The sequence below is a fragment of the Tympanuchus pallidicinctus genome, unplaced genomic scaffold (assembly GCF_026119805.1).
Source record: "Tympanuchus pallidicinctus isolate F22 unplaced genomic scaffold, pur_lepc_1.0 scaffold8, whole genome shotgun sequence".
Classification (NCBI taxonomy): domain Eukaryota; kingdom Metazoa; phylum Chordata; class Aves; order Galliformes; family Phasianidae; genus Tympanuchus; species Tympanuchus pallidicinctus.
Genome location: NW_026294802.1, coordinates 9,869,932 through 9,897,742, shown reverse-complemented (window position 1 = coordinate 9,897,742; position 27,811 = coordinate 9,869,932). Strand labels below are relative to the sequence as shown.

The 27,811-nt window shown below is 40.4% G+C and overlaps 2 protein-coding genes across 6 annotated transcripts; one reads left to right on the top strand and one right to left on the bottom strand.

Moving 5' to 3' along the window:
* The first annotated feature begins 557 nt into the window (after nucleotides 1-557).
* GLT8D2 (glycosyltransferase 8 domain containing 2) lies at nucleotides 558-17,261 on the top strand. Of its 2 annotated transcripts, none has more exons than XM_052668789.1 (10): nucleotides 558-934; nucleotides 3,604-3,648; nucleotides 5,009-5,104; nucleotides 5,885-6,053; nucleotides 7,802-7,919; nucleotides 10,501-10,585; nucleotides 12,977-13,089; nucleotides 13,785-13,951; nucleotides 15,540-15,652; nucleotides 16,219-17,261. In XM_052668789.1, exons 2-10 carry the CDS (start codon nucleotides 3,630-3,632, stop codon nucleotides 16,389-16,391), a joined length of 1,053 nt encoding a protein of 350 aa, XP_052524749.1. In that variant the 5' UTR covers nucleotides 558-934; nucleotides 3,604-3,629; the 3' UTR covers nucleotides 16,392-17,261. The 2 variants fall into 2 exon arrangements, with proteins under 2 accessions (XP_052524749.1, XP_052524748.1); XM_052668788.1 differs by having other exon boundaries at nucleotides 3,601-3,648.
* On the bottom strand, nucleotides 16,960-27,811 carry TDG (thymine DNA glycosylase). Of its 4 annotated transcripts, none has more exons than XM_052668785.1 (10): nucleotides 27,717-27,811; nucleotides 25,642-25,790; nucleotides 24,673-24,902; nucleotides 24,097-24,166; nucleotides 22,426-22,561; nucleotides 22,240-22,322; nucleotides 22,070-22,164; nucleotides 20,507-20,678; nucleotides 20,260-20,388; nucleotides 16,960-19,047 (listed from the first exon to the last, which is right to left on the bottom strand). In XM_052668785.1, the coding sequence occupies exons 2-10, from the start codon at nucleotides 25,733-25,735 to the stop codon at nucleotides 18,908-18,910; spliced, it is 1,149 nt and encodes a 382-aa protein (XP_052524745.1). In that variant the 5' UTR covers nucleotides 25,736-25,790; nucleotides 27,717-27,811; the 3' UTR covers nucleotides 16,960-18,907. The 4 variants fall into 4 exon arrangements, with proteins under 4 accessions (XP_052524745.1, XP_052524747.1, XP_052524744.1 ...); XM_052668787.1 differs by having other exon boundaries at nucleotides 25,642-25,735; nucleotides 27,717-27,735; XM_052668784.1 differs by having other exon boundaries at nucleotides 27,620-27,722.

The window sequence follows — 27,811 nt, the reverse complement described above, 5'->3', positions numbered from 1 at the left end:
ATGGAAGTCTTGTGTTAAAACATACATATAATTGTAAAACACAGTTTAATTTGTGTTGTTTTTATCATTGCAAAACATATAAAAGGAAGGTTCCTAGACAAGAGGGAGAGAATTTGAGTAAAAAAACTGATAGAGAACTAAAATTGTGAGAGCATTCCAGGAGAGCTTAGGAAACTGAGTACCAACATCTGCGAGGTTCCTTAATCTCAAGCCCCTTTGACTCCATCCCAAACCCTTGGGTTTAGATTCTCTAGTTTCTCAGAGATTTGGGGCAGAGGCAATTTAAGTCAGCATGCATGTTCAGAGTTGAAGTTTGCAAATTTACTTAGTTTCATGCTTGCAATAACTGTGCCAACAGACACTGGAAAAATGTTGGCTTTCATTTTGACTTTGGCACGCTGTTATTTGGCTCTTGCACACTAGTTATCTGTTCACATTTACCATAAATAATGACTAGAAACCTAACCTGCAACTAGACATTTTAAGTAACTTCTGGAACAGTTTATTTCCTTCTTTCCTCCACCCCCTTAAGACTTTTCGTCTTGTGGGATTTATTTGCAATCTGCTAGATGAAGCTCTAAGGCAAGTTTGCCAGATCTGGGGCTGCATCATCGTTCAGCACATCTGGAAGTGGTTTATGGGCTCTCATTCCTTTGGTGCCGCGTCTGGACTCTGTGCTATTCCTCAGCAGCAGGGAGAGAAAAGAAAACCAGCACAACTCCAAAGTAAACTTTGAAGAGTTTGAAAAAGGAATTGAATCTTAAAACTGTTTCTGTGCCCTGTAAGGCCCTTGTACCGGGGACTTTAAAGGAAGACGATGGGCAAGGAAGCTTTGGCAAGAATGCTGACAGCTGTGGGCTATCTAGGATCCAAGTAAAAAGCTCTGCAGCTCTTCAGGAGAAAGGAGTCCCGATTACTGTGCTGCTTTGAAGAGGTAAAAAGACTAATTATGCAGGAAATGTCCGAGCAGTAATGTCACTGTTTCTGAGCTTTCCCTTCTACAGCCCCTCGTTTTGTTACAGATTTTGGCAGCTGAGTTATGGACTGCCAGGTTCTAGGAACTAATGTCTAAATTCGAGAAAAATGAATAAATATTTGAAGGGGAACAAATATTCCTCTCTTTTTCTAGAAACCAGTGGGCGATCAGTCTGAGTTGCTGAAACTTTAGGAACTTTGTAGGTTTGAAATGCAGACTTATTTTGTTTGATTCTTTTGGACTTTGGATTTTAAAATGTAAAACATAGTTCAATTTATGTTGTTTTTATCATGCAGAAGACATCCTGAGGCTGTGACTATTCAACTTTCATTTTGTGGTGATCATCAGTATTATTTGTGACTCTCATTATAATTTAATTAAAAGCAGTAGTCAGCTCCATTGAAGTCAGTAGAAAATTGCTATTAGCTTGAATGAGGTGAGAATGGTACTTCAAGAGTGGAGCGGTTTTTGTTGCCTCTGTCCTCATCTAAATGAGTAAAATTTGTAATGGTTAATGCTGCAATACTTGTGTAACGTGCGAGAGAGGGTACGTCTAAACAACAGGCTTTTGTGACTGATAAGTTTGTTTTCATATCTATGTAAATGAATGCCACATGAAAGGAGTGGGCTGCTGGAATGCAGGCAAGGGCTGCAGATGTGAAAGAATTTCTCTTAGAAATATTCCTCTCTCTCCAATCTAGTCAGCTGTAAGGATCTAAATATATGCAAATATATAGTGGCTTGTAAACAAAGCCTCATCATTGCTTTATGTATATTTTTATTACAATTGTACTTGCAAATCAAAAAGTGGAGTCTAATTCATTATGCTCCCTCACTATTAGTATTAACCAATGGGAGAGATTCATTTTGGTGACTTAAGTTTCAAGAATTTTTGCCGTTCCATATTCCTTTTCAAGGAATCAGAATGAACTTCATTTTTATATGTGCACAGAAACAGTTATATATCCTTATCTAGGCTCTAGTGGATCTGTGTGTCTGTAATTGGGAAAAATGGCTTTCAGTTGTGCAGATAGCTGCTGTAGAGGTGGAATCACATGGTTGTTTCTTCCTTTCCTCCTGCCCCAACTTCTGATGCTGATTTCTTACTGTTGTTTTTTCACAAAAACAGCAGTAGTAAACAATACCAGTGCTTGCAGAATTCAAACAAATGTTATCTGTTACACAGTTCTGTATTTTAGGGGTTACGTTCTTTCCTCTTCAGCATAAAGACACGGTCACTCTTAGGCCTTGTTTAGAAGAGCAGTTTTAGGGAAGCCTACTTCACTTTCTCAAGCATCACAAATACAGTACATAAATCTGAAAGTAATGCCTCCTGTTTTATGATGTTAGCCTGCAACATCAGAGGCGGCTGTTGGTGGTATGGCAGGAGAGGCTGAACCTTCCCACCAATGTCCCATTACATGTTGTTGCCATGTGACAGATGGCAGCAAAAGGGCAGTCTGACAAAGTAGTGTTTGACATGGAAATGTGTAAGAAGCAAAATTCCTCCATGCAGAGAATTGGCACCCACTGGCATTCATTCACATTTGCTGAACATTTATGGGGACCAAATGGTGTATGTGAGCAAAATGAGGTGGTGGTGATGTGTTTCAGCAGTGGGAACAGTGACAGTCACCTCTGCAGATGCAAACTTTTGTGAGCACAAAATGAAGGCTCTTGCTCATCAGTGGCAAAAAGGCATAGCTAATGGTGATGACTGTGTTGAAAAACAGCCTTTTGTAGCAAAGAACTTGCTGTATCAGTGCTACTGTGCTCTTTGTAGTTGTTGTAGTTTCCAAGAAAATGAATAGAATCATAGAATCATAGAATCATAGAATCATAGAATGGCCTGGGTTGAAAAGAACCACAGTGATCACCTAGTTTCAACCCCCCTGCTATGTGCAGGGTCGCCAACCATCAGACCAGGCTGCCCAGAGCCACATCCAGCCTGGCCTTGAATGCCTCCAGGGATGGGGCATCCACAGCCTCCTTGGGCAACCTGTTCCAGTGCATCACCACCCTGTGTGTGAAAAACTTCCTCCTAATATCTAACCTAAGCCTCCCCAGTCTCAGTTTAAAACCATTCCCCCTTGTCCCATCACTATCCACTCTCTAAACAGCCGTTCCCCTTCCTGTTCATACACACCCTTCAAGCACTGGAAGGCCACAATGAGGTCGCCCCAGAGCCTTCTCTTCTCCAAGCTAAACAAGCCCAGTTCCCTCAACCTTTCCTCATAGGAGAGGTGCTCCAGCCCTCTGATCATCAAGGATCACTAGGAGGAGTGATCATAGGAGGCACTTCTTTCAGAGCTGCCTACATACAAGTCACTTTGCACAAGTTCCCCTTTTACTGTTGCTGGCAGGACAATTCCTAGTTTGGGAAGTATATTCTGGCAAGAGGTTAGTATTTATGATTACTGTTGTGTTTTATTTGAGATTGGAAATAGATGTATTTATAAATTTCACCTGATGGTGTTTTGACACCATTTTGTAAATTATTTTAAGATGTGTTAAAGATGTTACTTATTACTGATCTGGGTGACTGGGTTGTAGGTGACTGAATGTATTAAAACACAATGCATTTCAATTTCTCTCTCTCTCTCTCTCTTTTTTTTTTTTTACTGCAGACCACAGTTCTTATCCAACAGAACACATGGCTCTTTTAAAGAAAAGTAAGAGAGATTAAAAGCATTTTAAAAATACGTATTTTTAAAAGAGGGCAGTGATATCAAATGCAGTTTCTCAAAACTGCTATAACAGCTGCATGCAAATTCTAATTTTGCTAAATTATACTTAAGCTTTATTATCAAAATAAGATTTTTCTTGTCAACTACATCAGATAAGTGTGGTCATAAATTCCACTAACCAGAGATCACTCACCACTTTTCTGTGTGATACTTACGAATTGGGCTTTCCCTCTAAGGGCACAGGTAATGAGTAGCTCCATGTGGGTGTGCACAGAGCACCCAGAATGGCTTTTTAACAGAGCTATGTACACCTATGCTCTTCATACTCGCTGTTGAAATGCAGCCCTGAGAAATTTGAGTTCTCATCAGCTGTCAAGATCAATGACTGAAAATTGACCCAAAATTTCATTGAAGCCAGTGGGTGTTTTCTCAGCTGACATCAGTCAGTGCAGTTGGTGATGTGTGAACCAATTTCAACTTACTTGTATGCTCAGTTCTGGTCAATAACCCTTTTGAATCAAAGAGACTAAAACTTTGTTTCCTTTGTTCTTTTGTACACCTTAAATATTAACCATCACCTTTATGATGGTACAGAAGTGGTGAAGAAGATCTAAAGAACTCCATTGAGTATTTCTTCCCCATTATACGGCTGAGCTGTTATGTACTCACAGTTGGCTTATGTTGGATGAATTAATGTAGTACAACACAAACTGATAGGAACTGTGAAGTCGTAATATACAGCAAGGCACTTGCTTTAGCATGGTTGGATTTGGTTTTACTAATTAAAGTGTCAATATTTTTATGTTTTGACACTTTAATTAGTTTTCAAATATTTTGCAATAAACCCTACCTGGTTTCAGTGGTGTGCTGGGTTTATTTTTCTCGTACTGTTAGAATTTTGCTTGGGTATACCTTCAAGATTTGCATTCAGTTATTTTTTCTTTTGTCTGAAGGAAGTGTGAGTGAAGGAAAATGTAGGTAAAAATAATTCGTTCTTGAAGTCCCATGGTGTAGCCAATGAAAGAAAGTTCCAGGCTTCTAGTATTCAGAAACATGAATTTAATAGTTTTTATAACCCATGTGTATTGGGAGCTCAGTGATTTATTGAGCAACCAATCAACGAAAATCAGATGGTTGGAAATAAATGGAAAGAGGTAGAAATGCATTATGCTATTAACATGGCATTTGTAGTTTGATCAAATAGCAAGAGAAAGGAGATATTGGCAAACACAGCAAATACACATTATGCTATGTAATGGTTGCAAATAGTCTTTTTTTCTAAAAAGGTACAATTAGTACTCTAGCTATGAGAGTGATCGTTAACAAATTCTCTATTTTGTTTCAGTTAACCAGATCTTACTGTTACTTCTTATATTAACTGTGTGTGCAATCCTGTACAACAAAGTTCACAAAGCACCATCTGCCTTAAGGAATGAAGCAGGTAAATGACTTATGTTTCTGATTTATAGTTCTTTCCTCTTCATTTGAGCAGTTGGGCTTTTGTTTGTTTGTTTGTTTGTTTTCCCCTAATTAAACCAGTTTGCCTTGCAGTAGATGAGCCATTTAAGCTGTTGCATGTGGTCTGAGATGCAGAAGTTTTTCGGTTCTGAATTCCTCAAAGAAACTAGCAGGAGAGTGACTAAAAATTGTCATCCTGCTTCAAGTTTTTATACAGATGTCACTGATGAAGTTGTAAACTGGTGTATATCTTCGTTTACACTGAACGCTATTTTTCCCCATTTTATCTTTAGCAACTTCCTTGTGGTGCAGAACTTTTCACTATTCCTTTCTAGCTTTCCAAAGAAGTGAAGCTCATGCATTTGCACCAGCTCTTCCACTTACCTCCTTCCTTTGATAATTTTGGAATCCATCATTCAATTTGTTCTAAATATAACTGAGAAGTCTCAAAGGTATTCAGACTTCAGGTTTCATGTGAATAAGCAGTTACATGGAGGACAGCCTGTTGGGCAGAAAGTACAGAGAACTCTGTATTCTGTTTGGAGACATCCAACAGTCCTGTCCACCTACATGTGGTTCTGGATTAGCGACAGCTCATGCTGTGTGTCTTGGCGAATGTGGATGTGTATAAGATCTGGTAAGGAAATGGGGTGATCATGATATGATTCCGCTGTTTGTAGAACTTTGTGCTCACTCATATCATCCAGATAGGATACAAAAGTTTCTCAATTTTCTGATATAAAATATGGTTTGTTTCTTGTAGATGACCTGGAGAGTCCTAAGGAAATGGAGGAAGAAATCCCAGTTGTAATCTGCGCTGCTGCAGGCAGAATGGGTGCAACTGTAGCAGCAATCAGTAGCATCTACAGCAACACAGAGGCTAATGTTTTGTTCTACATAGTTGGACTGAAGAACACCATCCCACATATTCGGTATAAACCAGCCTTATTTTATTTCATACTGTAATTAGGAGCAGATTGTTGTTTTCCTTAGCATGGGCATAACGTTTAGAGGACTTTTCAGGAAATTGCTTCTTCCTTTTGCTTAAGTAGTGCTATTGGTTTCAGTCCCCAGGATTCCCTACATTTAGGAATAAGGATCATTTTGCCCCACTCGAGGCATTGACTAGTTTAAAGGGGTATGAAATAACCAGATCAAGTCCGTAGCTGTGCCTTTCTGCCTTTTGTATCTGCAGGAGAACATATAATAAGGTAAGTGACAAGCTTACTTGTTGCAAGCCTTCTTTGTGGCACTGAGCTCACCTCGTGTGGAGTCATATCTTCAGCTTCAGAGTAGCAAAGCCTGCTGCCTAAAGCTAATTTCGGGTAAGACATAGTGTTAAAGTTTTGAAATAGAGGCCCAAAGAAGCTAGTAATGAATGTTTGGATGTGAAATTCAAATGTTCCCTACAAATGGAGGTGCGGTGTAAATCAAAATTAAAGCTGATTGTTCTAGAAGTTCTTGCCTCTGGCTGCTTCTGTAGCTTGTGTACAAAATGTGTCAAAGTGAAAAGATGTGATGAGTTTTCCCAATCCAATTCATCAATAATCTAGAAAATAGAATGGGGAATGTTCTCTCTGTATCTGCAGTTGGCACGAAGCTGGAAGAGACATTGAGCAGCATGATGAGCTGAAAACAAAGTGTTGATGAGTTGGAAAAATGAGCTGTAAAATGTGATGAAGTTCAGTAGAGGTGGAAATAACTGACTGTGTTAGCTCAGGTTAAAGCAGAAGTTTTATAGAATCACGAAATCATGAAGGTTGGAAAAGACCTTGAAGATCACCCAGTCCAACCATCAGCCCATCCCCACCATGACAGCTGACCACGTCCCTCAGTGCCACATCCACACGGCTCTGGAACACCTCCAGGGATGGTGACTGCATCACCTCCCTGGGCAGCCCGTGCCACTGCACAGTGCTGTTCTTTCTAAGAATCAATGTTTCCTAATATCCAGCCTGAATTGAATCATAGATTCTATTTGATAACACTTGCCAGAGAATATGGGAACTCCAGGTGCATAGTAACATGAGAGTAATTTATGATAGGTCAGAAAGAAACTTTACTATAAGCATAGTGAGAGAGCAAGGGCACAGAGGGATAGATGCTGTCTCAATGCTCTTTTATTAAGTACTTGGTGTTCCTATATTCTTTGATACGCTCATATTGAAAACTACAGAGCTGTGACTGATAATGGACTGCACTATTGTGCGTGGACATGCGTACACACACACATACACTTCATAGTGAGATATGCTTGTGGATGTATATGGCCTCTGGAAATGTGAGGACATTTTATGATGATAAGAACTACGACAAAATATTGGACAAAAACAGTTTTTTCCTCTGCTAAACTGTGAATACATATGATGATCATTTTGAAGAACATAAAGTGGGGCAAAAGGGAAAAAAGTAACCTATTCTTTAATAGGTTTATTCTTAATTCTTAATTATCTGCACAGCACATAGGATAAGAAAAAAAATGGTTTATAGTAAGAAAGACTAGGAAAATGACATTTAATGCTAGTGGTGAAGAAAGATGTGTTGTTGCAGACACAAGTGGTTCTGTCTTGGGGTCAGACAGACCAAGTGAGCTTCCAAGGCCGCTTATTCTTTTACGAGTCTGAGAAAATATTTGCTAAAAGCTGAATATTTATTTTAACACTTTTATTTTTAATCATAGAAAATGGATTGAAAATTCTAAACTAAAAGAAATAAAATTTAAGACTGTGGAATTCAACCCCATGGTACTGAAAGGAAAAATCAGACAAGATGCATCGCGTCCTGAGCTACTGCAGCCTGTGAGTAGACAAACACCACATAACACATTTTCAGGATTTTAATGCTCATTGCAGGTTTTAAGATCTCCCAGTTCTCTGTTCTGTTACACGGGATGGGTGTAACTCAAAGAAGCCCCTTCAAGTCCAATGCTAAGCTTTCACTCAAGAAGGAGATGTGCACTGTAACAAGCTCCTTGCAACTCTTCTGTCATGCTGGGATGTCATCTATTCTGCGGAACAAACTCAGTGATTTGAATGTGTTGTTTAGAAGAGGAAAGGTGTCACAGTGTTCTTTGTGCCTCCATGATATCTAGCGGGCTGCAATCTGCTCATGTCTGGGATTAACTCAGAGACTAGAAACTAAAATACTGCTGGCTGACAAGGGGCAAATCAGATGTAACGAATTATTAGAAACAAAACAGAGAAGAACATTATGCCAAAATGTAAATACATAGATTTCCCACCACCCTAAATACTCTGTGCAGATTAAACCCTCTTATCTCAAAAGGACATAGAACCACTGGAAAAGTTTTAGGACTGTTCAGAGTGTTCTTTTGCCCTTCTCTGAGCCTGTGGCATTTCTAATGCATGGAAAGAATTTCATGCAATATTTGTGAGAGTGATTTAGTATTCTTTAGCCTGTAAATGGCCTTTTGGCATGAAAACAGTAGAGATCCACAGAACTGATTGGCATGGAGGTCAGAATAGGGGATGATAACTTACTGTCTCTTCTCAAATAAGAACTAACAGCTATTCAAATATTTTAGTAAGAGGAACAGCCAGATCAAAGAAGAAATGTTGCATGCTTTTCAAGCAGTGAGTACTAAACCTCTAGAACTTGTTGCTAAAATATCTTGTGAACATAATAAATTCACAGGGATTCAGTGGAGGCTGAAGTGGACTACATCTGGTTCAGGAAATTTCTTGAGCTAAAAATACATGGAAGCTGTAGAACAGCTTTTCTGTATACTTGCTGTATTCTTACATTTGTCTGATCATCTCTGCTTCAGACCACTCTGACAAGTGAAATGACCTGAATCAATATGGTTGATGGTGATGCCTTTTCCCTCTTTGTATTCATTATTTCAGTTGTAGAAAATGCTATCCCTCATCTGTGCTATTAGTCAAATCATTTCTGTAGAGTGAAAAGATGGCTATGTTAACTGTGAAGCTAACACATTCCAGGTCCAGAGAAGTTATCATCCCTCTTTACTCAGCACTGGTGAGATTGCATTTGGGATACTGTTGTCCTGTTCATAGCTTCCCAGTACCAGAAATTTATGGATTTATTGAAGTGAGTTCAATAGAGGGCCACCAAGGTGATAAGGGACTGGAACATCTATACATGAAGAGAGGCAAATAGAGCTGGGACCATTTGGCCTGCAGAAGAGAGTGCTCCAAAGGATTTGGTCAATGTGTTTATTAAATACCTGATGGGATGGATGAAGACAAGAGAGCCAGACTCATCTCAGTAGTGCCTGCTGGTAGGGGAAAAGGCAATGGGCAGAAGTTAAAACTGTAACATTAAATCTCAATGCAAGGTAAATCATTTTTAGGTGGTCAAACACACAGAGCAGGGCATGACGTTTCCATCTGTGGAGATATTCAGAACCCACTGGACACAATCCCATGCAGTTTGCCCTGGTGGTCAGAGGGGAGAATGGTCTGGGAGGGATCTCCATTCCAACATAAGTGGTTCTGTGATTCTGATGGAAGATAAACTATTTTGGACTGCTTGGTTAAGCCCACAGTAAACCAAGTGAGATAAATAATTAATAATAATGGGGTCAAGACACTGGTAAAGCTACAAGAAAGAAGCATATGATAGTTGGCTAGTGCTCAATGATGAGAGAAATCAAAACAGAATATTAATTGAGACAGTGTCATCTGAAATCCAGGAAGAAAATTCTCTAGTCCCAGTGTGGTGTTATAAAGAGGCATTCCTTTATTCCTCACGATACTTACTGGGCATCTTGACAAGTCAAGCATGTGCTCTCAGAATTAAAGTTCTACATTTAAACAGTTACAACATACATATGCAATACATTTGCATATTCATTCTTTTCCAAGAACTCATCAATATATGCTATTGTCCTTCTGGGTGTGCCTGGTAGGAGCCTCTGGTGGTCTTAGACCACCTACTTCCTCCTCATTTTTCCATCATCATCTTCATCACAATGACTTTTGGCTGACCATTGGCTGTTTTTCCCCAGTTTGGTGGATTTCCATTGCTTGTAATGCCATAATGAGCAACTTTCTATCTTGGGGTGCTATAAGCTAAAACAATATATGTGAAATTCAAGAAAAAAAGCCCTTGCACCCAGTGGTTGCAAAGATAAAAGAAGTCTGTGGTGACTTCAGTGCTTCTGTGAAGCAGGATCATTGAGAAAAAGAAGGCTGTTCACACACCAAGCAAAGCTAAACTGGAAAGTTTTAGAACTAACATAGCACTTATTGATTCCTTTTGCTAAACTAATATATTGGTTCTCAAACTAATATATTGATCCCTATTGCTAAACCAACCTATATTAATGGAAGCTTGAGACTAATGCATTAAACTTCTTTGTCATTTAGGACTTACTCTTCTTTTCCTGTTTAATAGCTGAACTTCGTTCGATTTTACCTTCCTTTGCTTATCCAGAAACACGAGAAAGTCATATATTTGGATGATGATGTCATTGTTCAAGGTAAGCTGTCTCCAAAAAGCAATTTCTGGCAGAATTAGCATAAAAGTTATTGCAGCTTTCATGGTCTAGAAGGAAGCTGCTAGGAATGTTGTGCTTGTGAAAAATACAAATAATCTCTTTATTTATTTAGAGGAAATTTTGAAGAAAAGTGTGTCTCTACATGTCTGCTGAATAGTTGATTGTGATCAAAATTACATACACTGATTTCATTTAAATTAGATTTGGTCAATTGCTGAAAGATATCTTGGTTTTCACTTGGCTGCTACAATATTTAGTTGTTTTTGTGTCTTGTGTTTCCTTCTAGCATTCAAATTCCCACAAATGTTGGCAGTGTCTTACCCAGAATTGCTATTTGTTCTTCAGAGTAGGAGGAATTTTCTCAGCTAGGTGGACTAAAACCCCAAATACTAAAAATGTGACTTCAAACATCTTCAGTTCAAAATCCACAGCATGTTTCAAATTGTGATCAAAGATGTTAGAGTTCTTAGACAAATAAGAACAGTCAGAAAATACAAAAATCCCGAAAAACATATACATATAAATTTTTTTTCGTACAAACAAATCAAATTAGAGGAACAGTTGCTTTTTTTTTTTTCTTTTTTTTTTTTTTTTGAGAATTTCTGACCTGCATCCCTCTTTCCTGCACCCACACTTGACAATCACCAGGAAGAAGACTACTGTCAGCCTGAATTAACTTCCTGGTAGGAGTCAAGGCAGTACTCCCACAGACAGCAAGGAGGTGGCCCACAGCAGAGGGGAGGTAGGGCTTTCTCTTCCATTAGGGTATACCAGATTGTGTCAGCTGATACTGCTTCTGAAAACACAGATAAGGTGCAGTTTTTCATTACAGCTTACGGTAGGCTGCTGCCTACTGAAGTGGTCTCTCCTATCCTCAGGCAGCTCCTGTTACTTCTCTTCTTTCACATCTACAGCTGTGAAACGAGCTGACTCAGCTGCTTGACCTGGCAGAAGATGAGCTATGTTAAAAAACAAAAACAGAAACCAAGCAATCAAAAATGTAACAACAACAAAACACAAAACCCTCTTTTCTCCTTGTTTCTTCAGTCAACTTAGCTTGCTCATCCTTGGGCAGTGTAATCATAGGGCTCAGAAGAGGAAAATAAGGTTGGGCATGTGGGAGGAGAAGCAGAGGGTGGGAGTCTGTTTTGGCAGCTGCTTATCTGTAATATGAGAGCTCCCTGTTTGATGCGTCTGGAATGGGAGGGAATAGGAACTCTGACATGGTAAGGAGTGAATGAGGATTTCAGAGTTTAACTTGGGGTTTGTTTATTGGTCAGCTGCTTTCTGTGGAGCAGTAAGAATGAAACATGCTGAACTTTTGGTGCAAAATCCAGAGAGGCTGTGGAGTTTCTTCTGAAAATGTTCACACACCATGCAGACACCTTCCTCTGGAACGTACTATAGGGAGCCTGCTTTAGCAGGGGTTGGACTAGATGATTTCCAGAGGACCCAACACATACAACTCTGTGATTCTGTGTAGTGTTTGTGTATTTATTTTTAATTACAGAGAAGTGTAAGCCCTGCTACTGTAGTGGAGGGGGTGGCCTCTTGCAGGGCGGGTGTAGGTCCTGGTCACTGTTAGTGCCCCTTTTATGAGGCTGCCAGGCACTCCCAGGTGTGTGGCCAGGAGTGGAAGGGCTGGGTACCTGGGCAGAGGGACCTCAGGCTGCAGCCCTGGCCCCAGCAGCTGCCCACGTCCCAGCGCTCACCCCATTGGCACCGTGGGGGATGTGACCCCACTCAGCTCACCTCTGCCACTGCCTACCCATGGATTTGGGAAGGGCTGCCACCCAGATCAGGCCTCATTCCACCTGGCCTTGAACACCTCCAGGGATGGGGCATCCACAGCTTCTTTATGCAGACGTCATGTGTTAGGCTATTTCCCTCTGTCAGGAAGGAGTTGGGTGGGTTGGGAAGCCTCCGGTGTAACATGCACCTTTCAGCTGGTCAGTGCTCATTGATCAGCACTGGGAATGCAGGTATCTTCCTAAAAGGTGTAAACACAGTAATATCAGGAAAACAAAAACAAACAAACAAAAAACTGAAAAGGCACTTCTGAGGGAAAGAACTAATAGAAAGCATAATTGTAACCATGCTTCTTAACAACGTAATCAGCTTCTGCTTTAGTTGTTTTTGGATGTTCAGACCAGATTACTATAATCAGTATTCAGTACATCCACATCTGAAGTTAGACATCCAGATACAGGACTCAAATTTGAAATTTTTCCCATATTGCAAAATTCAGCCCTGACTGATACCTAGAATATCTGCTGAAACTGTCAAGTTTTTAACTAGCATATATGAGAAGTTATCCTATCATCTGTGTAGCTGTGTGATACATTTGTTCTTATGCTTCTGAACTTTGAACAGGTGACATTCAAGAACTCTATGATACAAAGCTGGCTCCTGGCCATGCTGCGGCTTTTTCAGATGATTGTGATCTCCCTTCCACGCATGAGATGGTTAGAAGTGTAGGGATGCAGGTAAAATGCTGTTCTGTAAATTCTAATCGTGAATATATTGACTCATAAATGTTATATGGATCTATATCTTCCCCAAAGTATATATGTAGTGACAGGATGTGGAAAAAATGGCTTTAAACTGCAAGAGGGCAGATTAGTCTAGATAACAGGAATAAATTCTTTCCTTTTACCATGAGGCTGGTGAGACTGCAACGGGCTGCCTAGTGAGGTTCTGGATGCCCCCAGCCTTGAGGCATTCAAGGCCAGCCTGCACGGGGCTTTGAGCAGCCTGGTCCAGAGGGAGGCATCCCTGCCTATAGCTGGGGGTTTGACCTACATCATCTTAAAGGTCCCTTCCAACCCAAACTATTCTATGATTCCATGAAAGTTTTCTTCTAATTTTTTAAAATGATTTTTTACTAGTTTTACAGTTAATCAAGAACTACAGTTCTGTACAGAAAGACCAAAATGTGGCGAGGAGAGAGCTTTATAGAACTTCCATGGTACAAAACTGTGGAAGAAGTAATTCAGTAGCTGGGAGCACTGTGCCTTTCAACCCCATGTCATATGGAAATTGAGATAGGTAATCATCATCCAGAAACTCAGCTTTGGGAGTGTATATTTAGTAACACAGAGCTACACTTACTCTTATATTCATTGAGATTCACAGGATGTAATAAATGTATTTTTCTTTTTTTTTTTTTTTAACTTCCTAGAACACATACATGGGATTTCTGGACTATAGAAAGCAAGCAATTAGAGACCTTGGCATCAGCCCCAGCACCTGCTCCTTTAATCCTGGCGTAATTGTTGCTAACATGACCGAATGGAAAAATCAGCGGCTCACAAAGCAGTTGGAAAAGTGGATGCAAAGAAATGTAGAGTATGTATAGAAATCTAACTTTGCACTTAACTGTAAACTGAACATTAAAGTATCATCTTCTGTTTGTAAGCTCTTTAAAGATTGTAACTCTATCAACAGTCTTTTCATTGCTTCATGAAATCCCAAAGTAAATTTTCACATGCTTAAACCTGATCAATAGTGTAACAGGAAATACCACCCGGAATTTCAGTCTTGCATTTAATCCCAAACCACACTCAATCCTGAGAGGCACTGAGAACACGTGGTTCTTGTTTTGGATGACCAACCTCACCTTGGTTCAATACACTTATCTTCCCTTCTTGAGGCTGGTTTAGAGAGGAAGGAATGTTTCCTTGTTTGTGTGGGGTCTCTCTAATTGAACTGTCATTGGGCGTCACATTTCTTAAAATACCAGTAAAAAACACTTCTCTGTAGATGAAATGAACCTGATGTGAAAGATAATTTTTTAGCTTTGACTATGAATATGACTTTGAATATGAATATAGTGAGAACAGTGTTCATTTTTTTTCATTGCTAATCTGTTTGCAGATTTGACACTTCCTTTCCCTGCAAAGGCTTAAATTTAGGAAAGCTAAATTGAAACAATTATTTGTGCTTTTGGACTCCATTCACTGTTGGTTATTTTCAAGACTGAACAAAGGAGGAAAGACACAAACAATGAGCATGTGAATGAATGAAAATCTCCATGGCTTTCTCTTACTCTGTTTACAGAATGTTCTGAAAGGCCACTGCTATGCTTTTTATGAGCCTGAAAAAAACCTCCATGAGCATCACATCAGATTCATTCTAGAAAGATGATTTTGTACCATAACAACACATTTGTGTTCCTTTTAGCTCAATATTGAAACCACAGTGAACTGAATAGCTTTGTTATTAGTCAGAAAGAGCTTTTGAAAGTTATGATTTTTATTTATTTGTTGTTCTGTAGCCTCTGAGCACCTCTTGATACTTCTCAGGCTTCCTCCTTGCTGGACTCAGCAGACAGCACAATGTCCTGCAGGCACTGTGGCTGCTCCCATCTGCTGCGTGGCCAGACATCTGCCTGCTACCACTTAAGCCTCCCTTCACAGTAATTTGGCTTTAAAAAAAAACAAAAAACACAAACCCTGCATTTTTCACAGAACTCACGGGAAATTAATATCCATTAGCTGCTGGTTTATACTAACCAGTCTGCCAAATCTGTTCTGCAGTTAACTTCAGGCCTCAAAGTTGGCCAGGTGGAAAGCAGAAAGAGGACAGACGCATGGCAGTGTGTGCATCTTCCTAAGAAACCAGTCTAAAATCGGTTTGATTCCTTTATGTTGACAGCTTCTTTTTCCTACCGTAAACTTTTTCAGCCTTGTAGACTGCAGGCAGTGTGCAGAGTGCTCAGCTTCATGCTGGGTCTGACTCCCAGCACACTGCTTTGTAGCAACAACCTACTCAGCAGGAATTGGAGCTCCAAACACAAACAGTTGAACAATTAAAAGCATTAGAAAGGAATATGCTGAAAATCAGGCTGTTCAGAGTACTTACGTGTTTAGTTGTCTGATCTTTGCACTAAACACTCTTTGATTGAGGTTCAGACATTTTCTTTGTTCTTTTGCAGGGAAAACCTCTACAGCAGCACCCTTGGGGGAGGTGTGGCGACCTCTCCAATGCTGATTGTATTTCATGGAAAGCATTCCACTATTAATCCTATGTGGCACATACGGCATCTCGGTAAGTTTTAACTTTCCATTTGCAGCTGGAACCCAATAAAGTGAGAGGTTAAGATTCCAGTATAGGACCTTACATTAGTTACAGGACTGCAGAATAATTGATCCAAATTATCTTGAGCCACGGAAAAGAATGTATGAAAGATCTGAATATAGTCACAGACTGAAAAAAATAAAATCAGACGCTTCTGGCAGGCACAGCAGAAGCACATGGGATGCCTGGCAGTCTTTGTGCAGCCCACATTCTGGAGGATGCAGTTGACATTCACCTGGCAATAGTGACTTATCCTGAGAAGATAATAGCTCAGCTAGCAAAGTAAAATGAACAGCATGATGAAGCTGTTTGTAAATCCCAGAGACCACGATGTTGCTGTTGAGAGGAAGCTGAGATTTTTCAGATGTGGAGTCAAAGAGGCCTGAAATTGAAAAATGCTGCTCTATTTCACAGTTAGTTGCCTACTGATGGGTGAAACCATGCTAATCAGGCTTTTTAAAAACAAACTGTATTTACCTCATTGTGTAGTGTCTTCCAGTACTAAAAGCTGGATTTTATTCCATGTACTCATGCAGGTTGGAGTCCTGATACCCGGTATTCAGAGCATTTTCTTCAAGAAGCTAAATTACTTCACTGGAATGGGAGATACAAACCCTGGGACTATCCCAGCGTTCACACTGATCTCTGGGAAAACTGGTTTATCCCTGACCCTTCAGGGAAGTTCAAATTAACGCGTCCTGACAGCTGATAATGAAAACACTTCAACACATTCAGACCTTTTGGTTTGCAGTATGCAAATAGTTGGTGATGCAACACATCAAATTGTATAACTTAACTGATTTTAGAAAAATGTTGCTTATATATTGCCATGAAACGACTATCAGTTTTGAGGGCTTATGGATGGTATGTTAGTTACACAGTTCAATTTTTTTTTTTTTTTAATTTTCAAATAAAGTGAGGAAACAAGTTTATTTTACAGTGAGGTATTTTCACTAAATATTTACTGAGGTGAAGTCAGATAATGTGTTTCAATGTGAAGTCAAGTATCTGCCAGGAGGAGAAAATCTACAGAGGAAATAACTTGTGATATTAGATACAAGGTGTCTTTAGTCTATCAGCTGACATGGAGCAGCTCAAAATTAAAACTCAGGCAGCATTTTAATAAGTAGAATTCAGCTGCACGATGATCACTTTGCAGAGTTTTTCTCTGCAGAACACTGTGTTCGTGCAGTCAGCGCACAGACATAGTCTGTAGCTCTGTAGAGTATTTAGGCCACCTCTAGCAGGATGTAAAAGGACACTCAAAGACACTGTGATACAATTCCTGATTTTATTGTGAAACAGGGAGAGATTTAAGACAGATTAAGAACCTCTGGATTACTGTAATGAAAAGAGCACCGGTCCCAAGGGAGTACACAAACTGCAGTACTGAGTGAAAAGGTCATTATACATGTAACTGCATTTTACACCCAGTAGGTGCCTCTGTTCCAAAAGAGACCTTTCCCTTCAACTCAAAGAGGAGAGCAGTACAGTAGCTCTGTACTACTGTGCTATCTCACCAGCAGTGAGAGTTACATGCTTCTAACTTTGCTGAAAAATAAAATTGAATTGTAACAAATCCCTGACACGAGGTACTTTGAGCACCTGTGGGAAAACATCCATGTAAACAGCAATACGTGATACAGTACACTTTAAAAAACAGACAAGACAAATCCTATGCCGTTCTGACATCATACGGAGCAGCTTTATGCTGAAGCTGATAAATACAATCATAATGCACGCTTTCTTGATTTCAGACGCTCAGTTAAGCCACATAATTTGGGAAGAGAACTGTAAACATCATGCCTGCCTCACAACAGGATGGCAGTGTGTGAGCTCAGTGCGAGCTGTTACAGCAGGATTAGCATCTACGCCAACTAATTGCACTCAATGCATGATGACTGTCAGCGGCTGTGAGGAAAGGATAAAGCACCAGAACAGGAACCTGCGAGCAGCACCGAGGACGGAGATACTGCTTGTATCTATTTTTCAAGTATGTGAAGCACCTTCTCTCATAAGATCATCAAAACGTGAACGTTTTGACCAGCTTATTGCTTTTACTTCATCTCTTCCTCATGTGATAGAAGAGGGAAAGTAGATGATGATCAGGCACAAGCACAGAATCTCCTTTCTTTCTCAGTCGCCAATATTGGCCAAAATTGTGTATTGTTTGAACAAGTTCCTCAGAAGAAAACTGTAGTTCCAACAGCTGTCAACTTAATTAATGGAATACCTGCCCTTGTCTTCAACTTAGTAATCTTTTTTACATAAGATGTTTAAGAAAAAAACACCCCCTAAGGTCTTAAGGAGAAAGTAATATAAAAAAAAAACCTGCTAAAGCACGATCTTGTTTCACCCTGTGCTAACTGTACCTGACACAAATAACATAACTGCAGATGGGTTTTTACAGGGAATACAGTCTTTCAATTCCCTGCCATATGAACTGTTCCCTTGCTAAGCTTCAGAAGAAGAGACTAATCACAGAGAAGTAACTGACAAATGCCACAGATTTGAGAACCACTTTTCTTTTTTAAGGAATTCCAGTTCCTTTACACTGGAATTTAAGGGAGAAAGAAACGGAATGATAAGAACACCTTATTCTAAGACTGGAATACTTTAGGCCCTGTCCTGGGTGACGTGAATTTTCCTGACCAGTGCTGTCTCTGCTCCCTTCAACTTGACTATGGTCCAGTCACCAAATAGACAGAGCTCTCTATTCCTGCCCTGAAGTGCAAAGGAAGTCTTAAAAAGCACCACTTGTTTAACTGTGCATGATTAAAAGCACCACTTCATGTAAGATAAGGGTGCACTTCCATTTCCCCCTCTAGATATAAAAAGACTATGAGATATCCAAATATTGATGCATCAATAAAAAGTATACTGCTGCTTTTACTCCTACTTTACAATTTATGGAATAAAATTAACGCCCCAAAGGAATCTTCACAAATGAGAAAGCAGTTTGTCAAAAACTGCAAGAAATGGCATACATTAAATATGAAACTCATATACAAAAAAAAGGGATTTTTTTTTTTTTAAAAGTTTGGACAGTTCCTTAAAATTACCTAGTTCATTGCTTTGAGCCTACCACACACTTATTAGGACTATAATAAAATATCTAAGGGAGATAAAATATTATTAAAATGCTTCAGTTGGAGAACCGAGGTACCAATCTTGATCACTGCATTAAAACTGCAGCATGTATGCATAGCTGAGAAGAAAGAATTCTCATGCACTGCTTTCCTCTCGTTCCTGTGTCATACCAGCACTGAATTCTGGAATCTGGTCTGCAAAGGACTGCGTCATCCACTGTCCATTAGCAACTTCACCGAAAGATGACCCCTCACAGTACTGTGGATTGCTTGGTGCTGAGAAACAAACAAAAATTAAGTACAGTTGAAAATGCAGCTGAGACCATCAGCTAAGACAAAACCACACAAAACCATCTACAAAAAGATATTTGCAGTTTGCATCATCCCTTGTACTTTTCAATACCTACTCAGACTGCAGTTCAAACTTATTCTTTTTGAATGCCTGCCTTTGGAGACCCAGATCATTCCCCCCGTTAGGTTTTCATCAGAAGTTCTTTGAAGTTAAGGATGCCACAAATGCAAGTTAAGAGTCTGAACATTTAAATGAATACTTTACTTTGCAGTGTTTTCTGAGTAAAATTCTTCTTCTCAAATGGACATTCCCTTTGACAAAATAGAGTAAATATAACACAGATTAAATTTCGCATTCTAATTGAGATTAGGACTAAAAACTTCAAGATACTGAAGAAGTTTACTTCTGCCATTATTGTTATTACTTTCAATTAATTGGTAGTATTTTGGGAAACAGAATTCCTAACGTCATAGTTACAGGTTGCCCAAGGAGGCTGTGGATGCCCCATCCCTGGAGGCATTCAAGGCCAGGCTGGATGTGGCTCTGGGCAGCCTGGTCTGGTGACTGGTGATCCTGCATAGAGCAGGGGGGTTGAAACTAGGGGATCATTGAGGTCCTTTTCAGCCCAGGCCGTTCTATGATTCTATAGTTACAGCAAGGTTACTAGACTCATTCTTTTAGTCTTCAAACTGTTCTAACAGTTATTCTGTTAGCTACTCTAACACAACTGAATTACTCGGGTTACAGTGTTCAAATACTCCTCCTTCATTTGCCTCACCAATAATAGAACAGTTTCATTTACCATTCTATTACTTTGCTTTCCTTAGGAATGAAACTCATGAAGTGTCAAAAAGCATGACACATTCATACAAAAGTGACTGCAACTGAAGAAGTTTACTGTGTAAGCCACTAGTTATGTCTATTTGTCACATCCCATGAATCAGAGTTTGGGAAAACAGTTTGAAGTTGCAGACGATTGATTTTAAATAAGAGTAAATGTTTTTGTTTTTTTTTCTCCACCCCTTCCTCCTACAGAGACGACACATTCCCTCAGTTATGTAAGAGTTTAACTGCTGCTATGCTTTAAATATGTTGTATGAATTGTGGAAGTCGCTTAAAGGGTAGAAAATTGGAATGGTTATAAGAAGTTATACAGAATGGTTTAGAGAATGAATGCCCCGAGCACCACCCTTTACCAGTTCCATTTGAAGAGAAATTGCACTGTTCGCTTTCATATGGTGCACGATCACAGTAAGCTCCTCCATATGCTGCTTCATAACCTGGATCATACTTTTCTTCCTTGACAGCCATCTTTTTAGCATCCTCTGCAGAGAGAACAGACCTCAAGTATTAACAACAGAAAGTGTTCAAAGAATATTTTTACTAGAGAACATGTGAAAAAAAACCATACATTTTATAAGATAATTCCAATAACCACTATACCTTGTGCAAGTTGTAAGTCAAACGTGTACTGCACTTCCTGCACCTCTGTGTTTGGTGCAATGCCTTTCAGCTGATCCCGTAAGTCTTTTAGCTTTATGTAATAATGAACTTTATCTTGCGCACGAGGAAACTGAGCACATCTTGCACTGGATGATGGCATAACATAGCACAGCTTAAGAACAAGAAAAAATAGCATTACTGATCCCTAATATTTAGTGCATCAAGAGTAACTGACAATTAAGCTCATGTTATTGTTCTACTCTTTTGCACAAACATCCACTGATACCAAAGGTGTTTCTAGGAGAGAATAAAAGGAGTTTATTTTTCCTGTCCAGCTAGCTGTCTTGCCCTAAAGAGAGGGGCTGAGTATCAGCTGATGAAACAAAGACAATTCACACCACTCATTTACACACTTCAGGAGGTGATGGAGCTCACAGCCAGAAAGGCCACAGACGACGTGATAGTATGCAAAAACCCAAATCCAGCACAAAAAGCATAATGAGTTAATAATTAGCCTTGCTTCTTGGCCACGTGTGCGTATGTCACACAACTTAACTGAAGTCAACTTTGGTGTTTCCATTTCTGCTGGCAGCCCTAGCTAAAGGCTTGAGGTTAGTTGAGAAAAAATCCCAACCAATACATTCATTACATAACAGTATTGATGAACAAGTACTTGTAAGGAGGGTTATTTATCATTCTTACAATTCCTTCAGAAGTACTGAAAAGCTACTTAAGAAGGAAGCATTTTATCACCAACAGTTCTTCAGGTTCTGATGGCAACACTCCACCAATAGAGAGGGACAGTTTAAACCACTTGAAACTTGAATCACTAATAATTTGGGATGGGTAGAAAAACACCCCAAAAGTTTGAATTGAAAAGGTAATGAAGCTCTGGAATGAGCTGCCTTGGAAGGTAATGCCATTGCCTTTGCTATTAAGAACAAGTTAAACAAACCTATCTGTGATGATACAAAGCTGATCTTTTGGATCCTTCCAGCACCAGATGCCAGTGATAAACGAGTACCTTCCAACTGTAGATGCCTGTGATTACTGCACTCTTCATCAAACTGTTGTACTTTAAGCATCCAATTTAATTCCAAGCTGCAAACCAGCTTAAGATGACTGAGGCTGACTGAAGTGCTTGGGCATGCTCAGAACAGAAATGCTGCAGAATGTAACCTCAATCACAGACTTCATATTTTTTTTTTTCCTCAGCTGTGGCTCCCAGCATCAAAATTCAGTAACATCAGCACACAGGTAATTGGACAGAGATAATCAGATGGAAGCAGATGACAGTTACAAAGACACAAGTGTTTTCTTAATTTTTTTTAAACACTCCACATAAAATGAATTGATCTACTAATCATAATACACTATTTCCAAAATAATATCTGCCAGTCTGATTAAGCTGTATAACAGACGTGCCTGAAAATTGCCCCATCTTTCTCTGATTAAGTAAAAGTCCTTCACATTCCTTGTATTTTGACATCACTGTAAGAGGGTGTAAGCCCTAAGATTTCATTAGTATGGAAATGACCAAAAAAGAGTGCCCTCAGTACTTACAGTTTCTGTCTCTGGTACTTTGTGTGGCTGCAATCCAAATTCCAAGTTCTTAACCCGGATTCCAAAGACTTCCCTACTAAAAATTTCATAGATACCTGAAATGAGAGGACAGGATGAATGGAAAAAAGGGTTACTAACAGAACTAATTCATTCAAAATTAAGATTCTCACATTTTCCATTGAAAGCTGCTATACGAGGTTTGTACTTCTGTAATTTCTGCATCAGAATTCGCCCTCCTTCTCGAAACTCTTTACTAGAAGAAGAAAAAAAAAAAAAAAAAGAAAATAAATTACTAAAAATTATAATAACAACCATTAATTCATTAACGAGTATGGTATTGTCCTATGTTATCCTGCCTGGAGAGGTCTTTGCTTCCAGGTGTTGTCCTTTCCACCATATTTGTAAATCCAATCCCATATTTATGTGGTAAGGTGTGGTCATCCATATGGTTCAGCTGTTCGTTACTTAGACCAGACATGAAAAGACACTTCCCTGCAAAAGAGGAAGACAGGCATTCGCTTTTAAAAACACACGACAGCAATAAAAACCACCACTACCAAAAAACCTTTGGCTACCAAGGCACAGTAATGGCATACTGAAGGAAGAGTCTATGTTAATAGAGCAGGAGCTAATTTGGGGGAAACGATGTGACAAATACAGTAAGTTATCATAGAATCATATCACAGCACCATAGAATGGCCTGGGTTGAAAAGGACCTCAATGATCACCTAGTTTCAACCCCCCTGCTATGTGCAGGGTCACCAACCAGCAGACCAGGCTGCCCAGAGCCACATCCAGCCTGGCCTTGAATGCCTCCAGGGGCATCCACAGCCTCCTTGGGCAACCTGTTCCAGTGCGTCACCACCCTCTGTGTGAAAAACTTCCTCCTAATATCTAACCTAAGCCTCCCCAGTCTCAGTTTAAAACCATTCCCCCTTGTCCCATCACTATCCACCCTCATAAACAGCCGTTCCCCTTCCTGTTCATACACACCCTTCAAGCACTGGAAGGCCACAATGAGGTCTCCCCAGAGCCTTCTCTTCTCCAAGCTAAACAAGCCCAGTTCCCTCCACCTTTTCTTATAGGAGAAGTTAGCTTTCTCTTACATATTTGCCACTGCTTTTACTGCACTTGGCCTCTCTGACAGTATCCACTAGCATCTTAAAATAATATTTAACATATAAAAGTATAGTTTGGATAGAGTGTCAGTCTCTAAGTGCAGATTAACCACACATAGTTCCAAATGGTCCAACACACTTGCAAATGCTTGGATTTGTCACAGCACGTATAACTAGTCTGCTTCTTGACAAATGAGACTATTAGATTAGCTCATTTGCAGAACACTGGGAAATAATACCTGATTTACTGGTCTGCTGGGTACCAGAAGTTTTTTGGCTGGAATATCACAGGGCTGCAAATCAGCCTGCGTGGAGTTCCCTATTACCACAGCTGGAATGACTCTCGCTATGCAAAACAGCATAGCTCAACAGAGCTTACATACAACCTTTCTTTATGAGAACAGGCTGCAGAAAATGTTACTTAAATAGAAAAATAGGCTAAAAAAAACTCTGGAGAATCAGCTGTGCTACATATGCCTGCTGGGAAATGGTAGTGGCCGCTGTTTTTTCATCACTTAGGAAGCTCACTTAGCAGAAATGAATACATGTACAAGGAAGAGGACTTGCTGAAATGTCTCCTCGGGAAAACACAAATAGTTTTGTAGTGAATTGATGCCTGCTGACTTCCCCTTGATAACTCAAGAACTAATTGTTTGATTTTTATTCCTAACGTTGCACATTAAGAAGTTATGTAGTGATACAATCCAATAAACTGCATTTACTTGACAATTCAAAGCCTTTCATTTTATTCCTTTTTATGTGCACTATTTGTTAGAAAAAGTTATGGGATTTTAATCACTCTCAGAGTGCTAAAAGCAAAATCCCTCTTTCCACTCCTCCTAAAAAACCCAACAGCTTAATTAAAGTACCATAAGTTCTGCAAATGCCATAAATAAAGAGAAAACATACAAAAATGGTTTCCAGGTCCAGGGTAATGATGCCCTTTGTAAGCTGCCATCAAGCCAGGATTTATGCCAATCTGCAAAGCAAGATACAGCCCATTTTAATGATTGGAACATGGCTCACTGGTCAGGAATGCAAGTTACAGGAAGGAAGCCTATTCCACTCTCCGAATTTACTGTCGATAAACAAAAGCACACCACTGATATCTTCCAGCATTGTTCAAAAACCTGGCAGTTTTACAGTAGGGTTTCATTGATGTGCACTGTCAAAAGAGCAGCCTCCTAGCGTGCTTCACAGCCACTGCTGTAGCACTTCTGGTGAACTGTCAAGTAATGTTCTTTCATGACTATGCATTAAACGTAAGACTTCTCAGCAATCAGAGTTATGTTACTATGATTCTTAACAGAAAATGCAAAGCAGCTGTACACACAGGATGCAGTTTAGAAACTTCATGGCAAGATCTTGCAAGGTGTAAGTAAGACAGATAAATAACGAAGGAATGTAAATCACAACCACTGTGGCTGGATTGTAAAACACAGCACAGACCATTTCTACCTCATTCTGTAACTGCGAGTTACTCACTATTACGATGTCCAGATCGAAGGTTAAAATATCAGGTAAAGTCTTTGTCAGAAGCTCAGCTTCAGACACACCATTAAAACGATCCACTTTTCTTTTCACTTTAAAAGTATCTGTGATCTTTTCTTGTTTCCCTTTCGACTTGGTCGCTTTTTCTTTCTTAGCAGCAGGCTTCTTAGGTTGCTTTGGCTCAGTTGCTTTGGCTTTTCTCTTCCTTCCACCTTTTTTAACTTCTGAAAAATAGCAAATACATTTTTTGTACATTTCTAAGGCTGCAGCATGAACATTCAAACAGAATGAACTGCACTTATGACTAGAAAAAGACATCAAACAGAAACATGCCTACAAAATTCATGAAATTAAACAATTATCAGATGGATTTCAGTATTCCTGGCTCAGCTTGGGTGTCTCTGTACCACTCGGAGGCAACTATGCTGACTTAGGATACGAACCAACAATAACCTCATGGCTAGGCTACGTTGTTTGCATCCTGCACGCAATCATCTTTTAGAGACAGTTTCACTTGTTTTGGAGAATATGCCAGAACATGCAAGTTTAGGTTCTGAGGAATGCTGAATTCTAGTCTACTATCTACTCCTCAGCCTCTGAATAGGTGAATGCATCGTTATAAATCATATAAAGTACTGAGGAAACTGACTTGCATACCAAAAGCAACAGGTCTCAGGGTAAGGTTTGAACTTATCACGACCACACAGGAACTGAACACTGCATCAACTGCTCACAGTTTCTTATGGAGGAGAATTTGAGGGTCCAGGGTTTACTTCTCAGCTTTTTCATTCTTTGGTAATAAATATTATTAAACAAATGCAATTAATCAATACTTTCTCAAAGACTAGCAAGAAAATGAAACCCAGCAGCTCCAAATAAGGTGTTTACTAAGACAAATACATATCCATATGCTTATTCCAACCAATTTCTAAGATTTTAGCTCTCTTAGCCCAATCAAACTACCTTTAGGAGGTTCCTGAGCAAGGTTTGGCTCTGGAATGCCCTCTAGAGTTGGCTGCTCAGTCATGGCTTCCATGGTAGGCGGCGCAGTCATCATCTGGTGGAACGGAAATGTGTAAAAAGCTTGAGCTTGCTGGAGATAAGCGTAATATCTTAAAAAGAGAGAAAACAAGAAGCATAAATCACCAACTATTTAGTAATGTAGCGATGTACCAAAGAGGCTGTAAACATCTATCTTTATCAAGACTGCCAAGCACCCACTCACATTCTCCAGCTACTCTATTAACCAGGCAGTAAATGATTCAACTCCGTTAAGAAGTCCAGCTGCATGGCAGCCACGAGGTGCTGCTACACCCAACACCAACAGCCCAGCTCTCCCACGACTGCTATAAAGTAGAAGAACCACAGCAATTTTAAGGACAGCACAGAGCTTCCCTTAACACTGGGGAAAACTGTGTGTGGCCCACATTAGCCACATCAACCGTCTATCCACCAACAGCTCACAACACAACTGAGTTGAAACATTCTCTTAATGCTACTTTGCGGGCACTTCGTTCATACGTTCTACTGCTATGCAAATACATTGAAAAGATTTCACAAACAGTAAGTTTTCAATATTTTTATCATAACTATTCATAAATGTATCAGTTTTTAGGTATATAGAGATGAGGCCACCCTTGAAAAGGAACTGTTCTTTATCATGCAAGGGATGTTTAAGAACCGCTCTGTCAATCAGATTTATGCCAGAAGAGCCCACGGACATGGGGACAGGATGCTAATTTTGAAGCAAACAACTGTCCTGAATCAGGGAGAACAAATCTGTACTCATAGAATCATAAAGACTGGAAAAGACCACCAGGATCACCCAGCCCAACCACCATCCCATGCCCACTGACCACGTCCCTCAGTGCCACATCCACACGGTTCTGGAACACCTCCAGGGACGGTGACTCCACCTCCCTGAGCAGCCTGTGCCACTGCAGCACCGCTCCTTCCAAGAAGAAATTGTTCCTAACATCCAACCTGAGGTTTTCAACCCACCAAATTTCTTGGCTCAACTGCTGGAACTGTTCCATTTCATATAAAACATTCACACAGTTCCTGAACCAAACAAAACTGATGTTTGGATTTACATTAGGGAGCACAGCTGAGACATGAAGAACATGGGTGATTGTGTAATGAGTATGGAACAGAATCAGTTAAGAGAAACATGATGGGATCTAATTGGAGAAAGGTCTCTAACAAGATGCCTTCTTTCAAGACATGTTCTTATCATACATACTTATAAAATTCCCTTCCTTTAAAGGCTGTAAAATTCCCTACAAACCAGAGGATGGCTTGCAGGGCATCCCATCCAAGTTCCCCAAATTCTAACCAGTAAGATGAAGGAGGGCCTCCCCCTTCACCTCTGGCACTCATAGGAGTTTGTAGATCACTTTTTTTCGGCATGACTTCAGATCCCTAGCGCCTTGCTAACGCCGAATGGAGCATTACGTAAATATTTCCAATTCAAAGTGGTGACTTAACTCGCTGCTTCGCGGCAAGATACAAATGAAAACAAAACAAAACAAACAAACAAAAAAACAAAGGCGAAAAACCACGTCCTCCACAACAAAACCAGACGTTAAATCACACACAATTCCCACCTTCTACACACGGATTCCCGCACCAACACGAATCGTTCTACGCGCACAAGGATTCCCGACACGCACTTCAATGCGCCAACCCCTCTCAGCGGTCCCCCAGGCCCTCCGCGGCCCTCTCACAACCCCGCGGCCTCCAGCGGCACCGCCCCGCCCGGGAGCGCGCCCACGTCAGCGCCGTCCATGCGAGACCCCCGCTCCGCGCTCCTTCAGGGCGAGGGAATGGGGGACCGCAACGGGGCAGCCCCGGTTTCGGCCCCGGTCCCCCAGCAGAGGGAAAAGAACGATAACAGCGCAGCCCCGCGGCGAAGCTCCAGCACGGCGCTTCCCCCCGCTACCTGCCCAGCTCCTCAGCCTCCATGGCCGAGCGCGGCGCCCCGCCGGCGGCCATCGGGCTATTGTCAGCGCTCCCCCCCACCCCCGATCCCCACCGACCTGCCGGGCAGCCGCGCGGCACGTGACCAGCACCGGCCAATGGCAGCGTGCGGTTGGGTGGTCGGGGGAGGGGTCGGCTGAGAAGCAACCGGAAG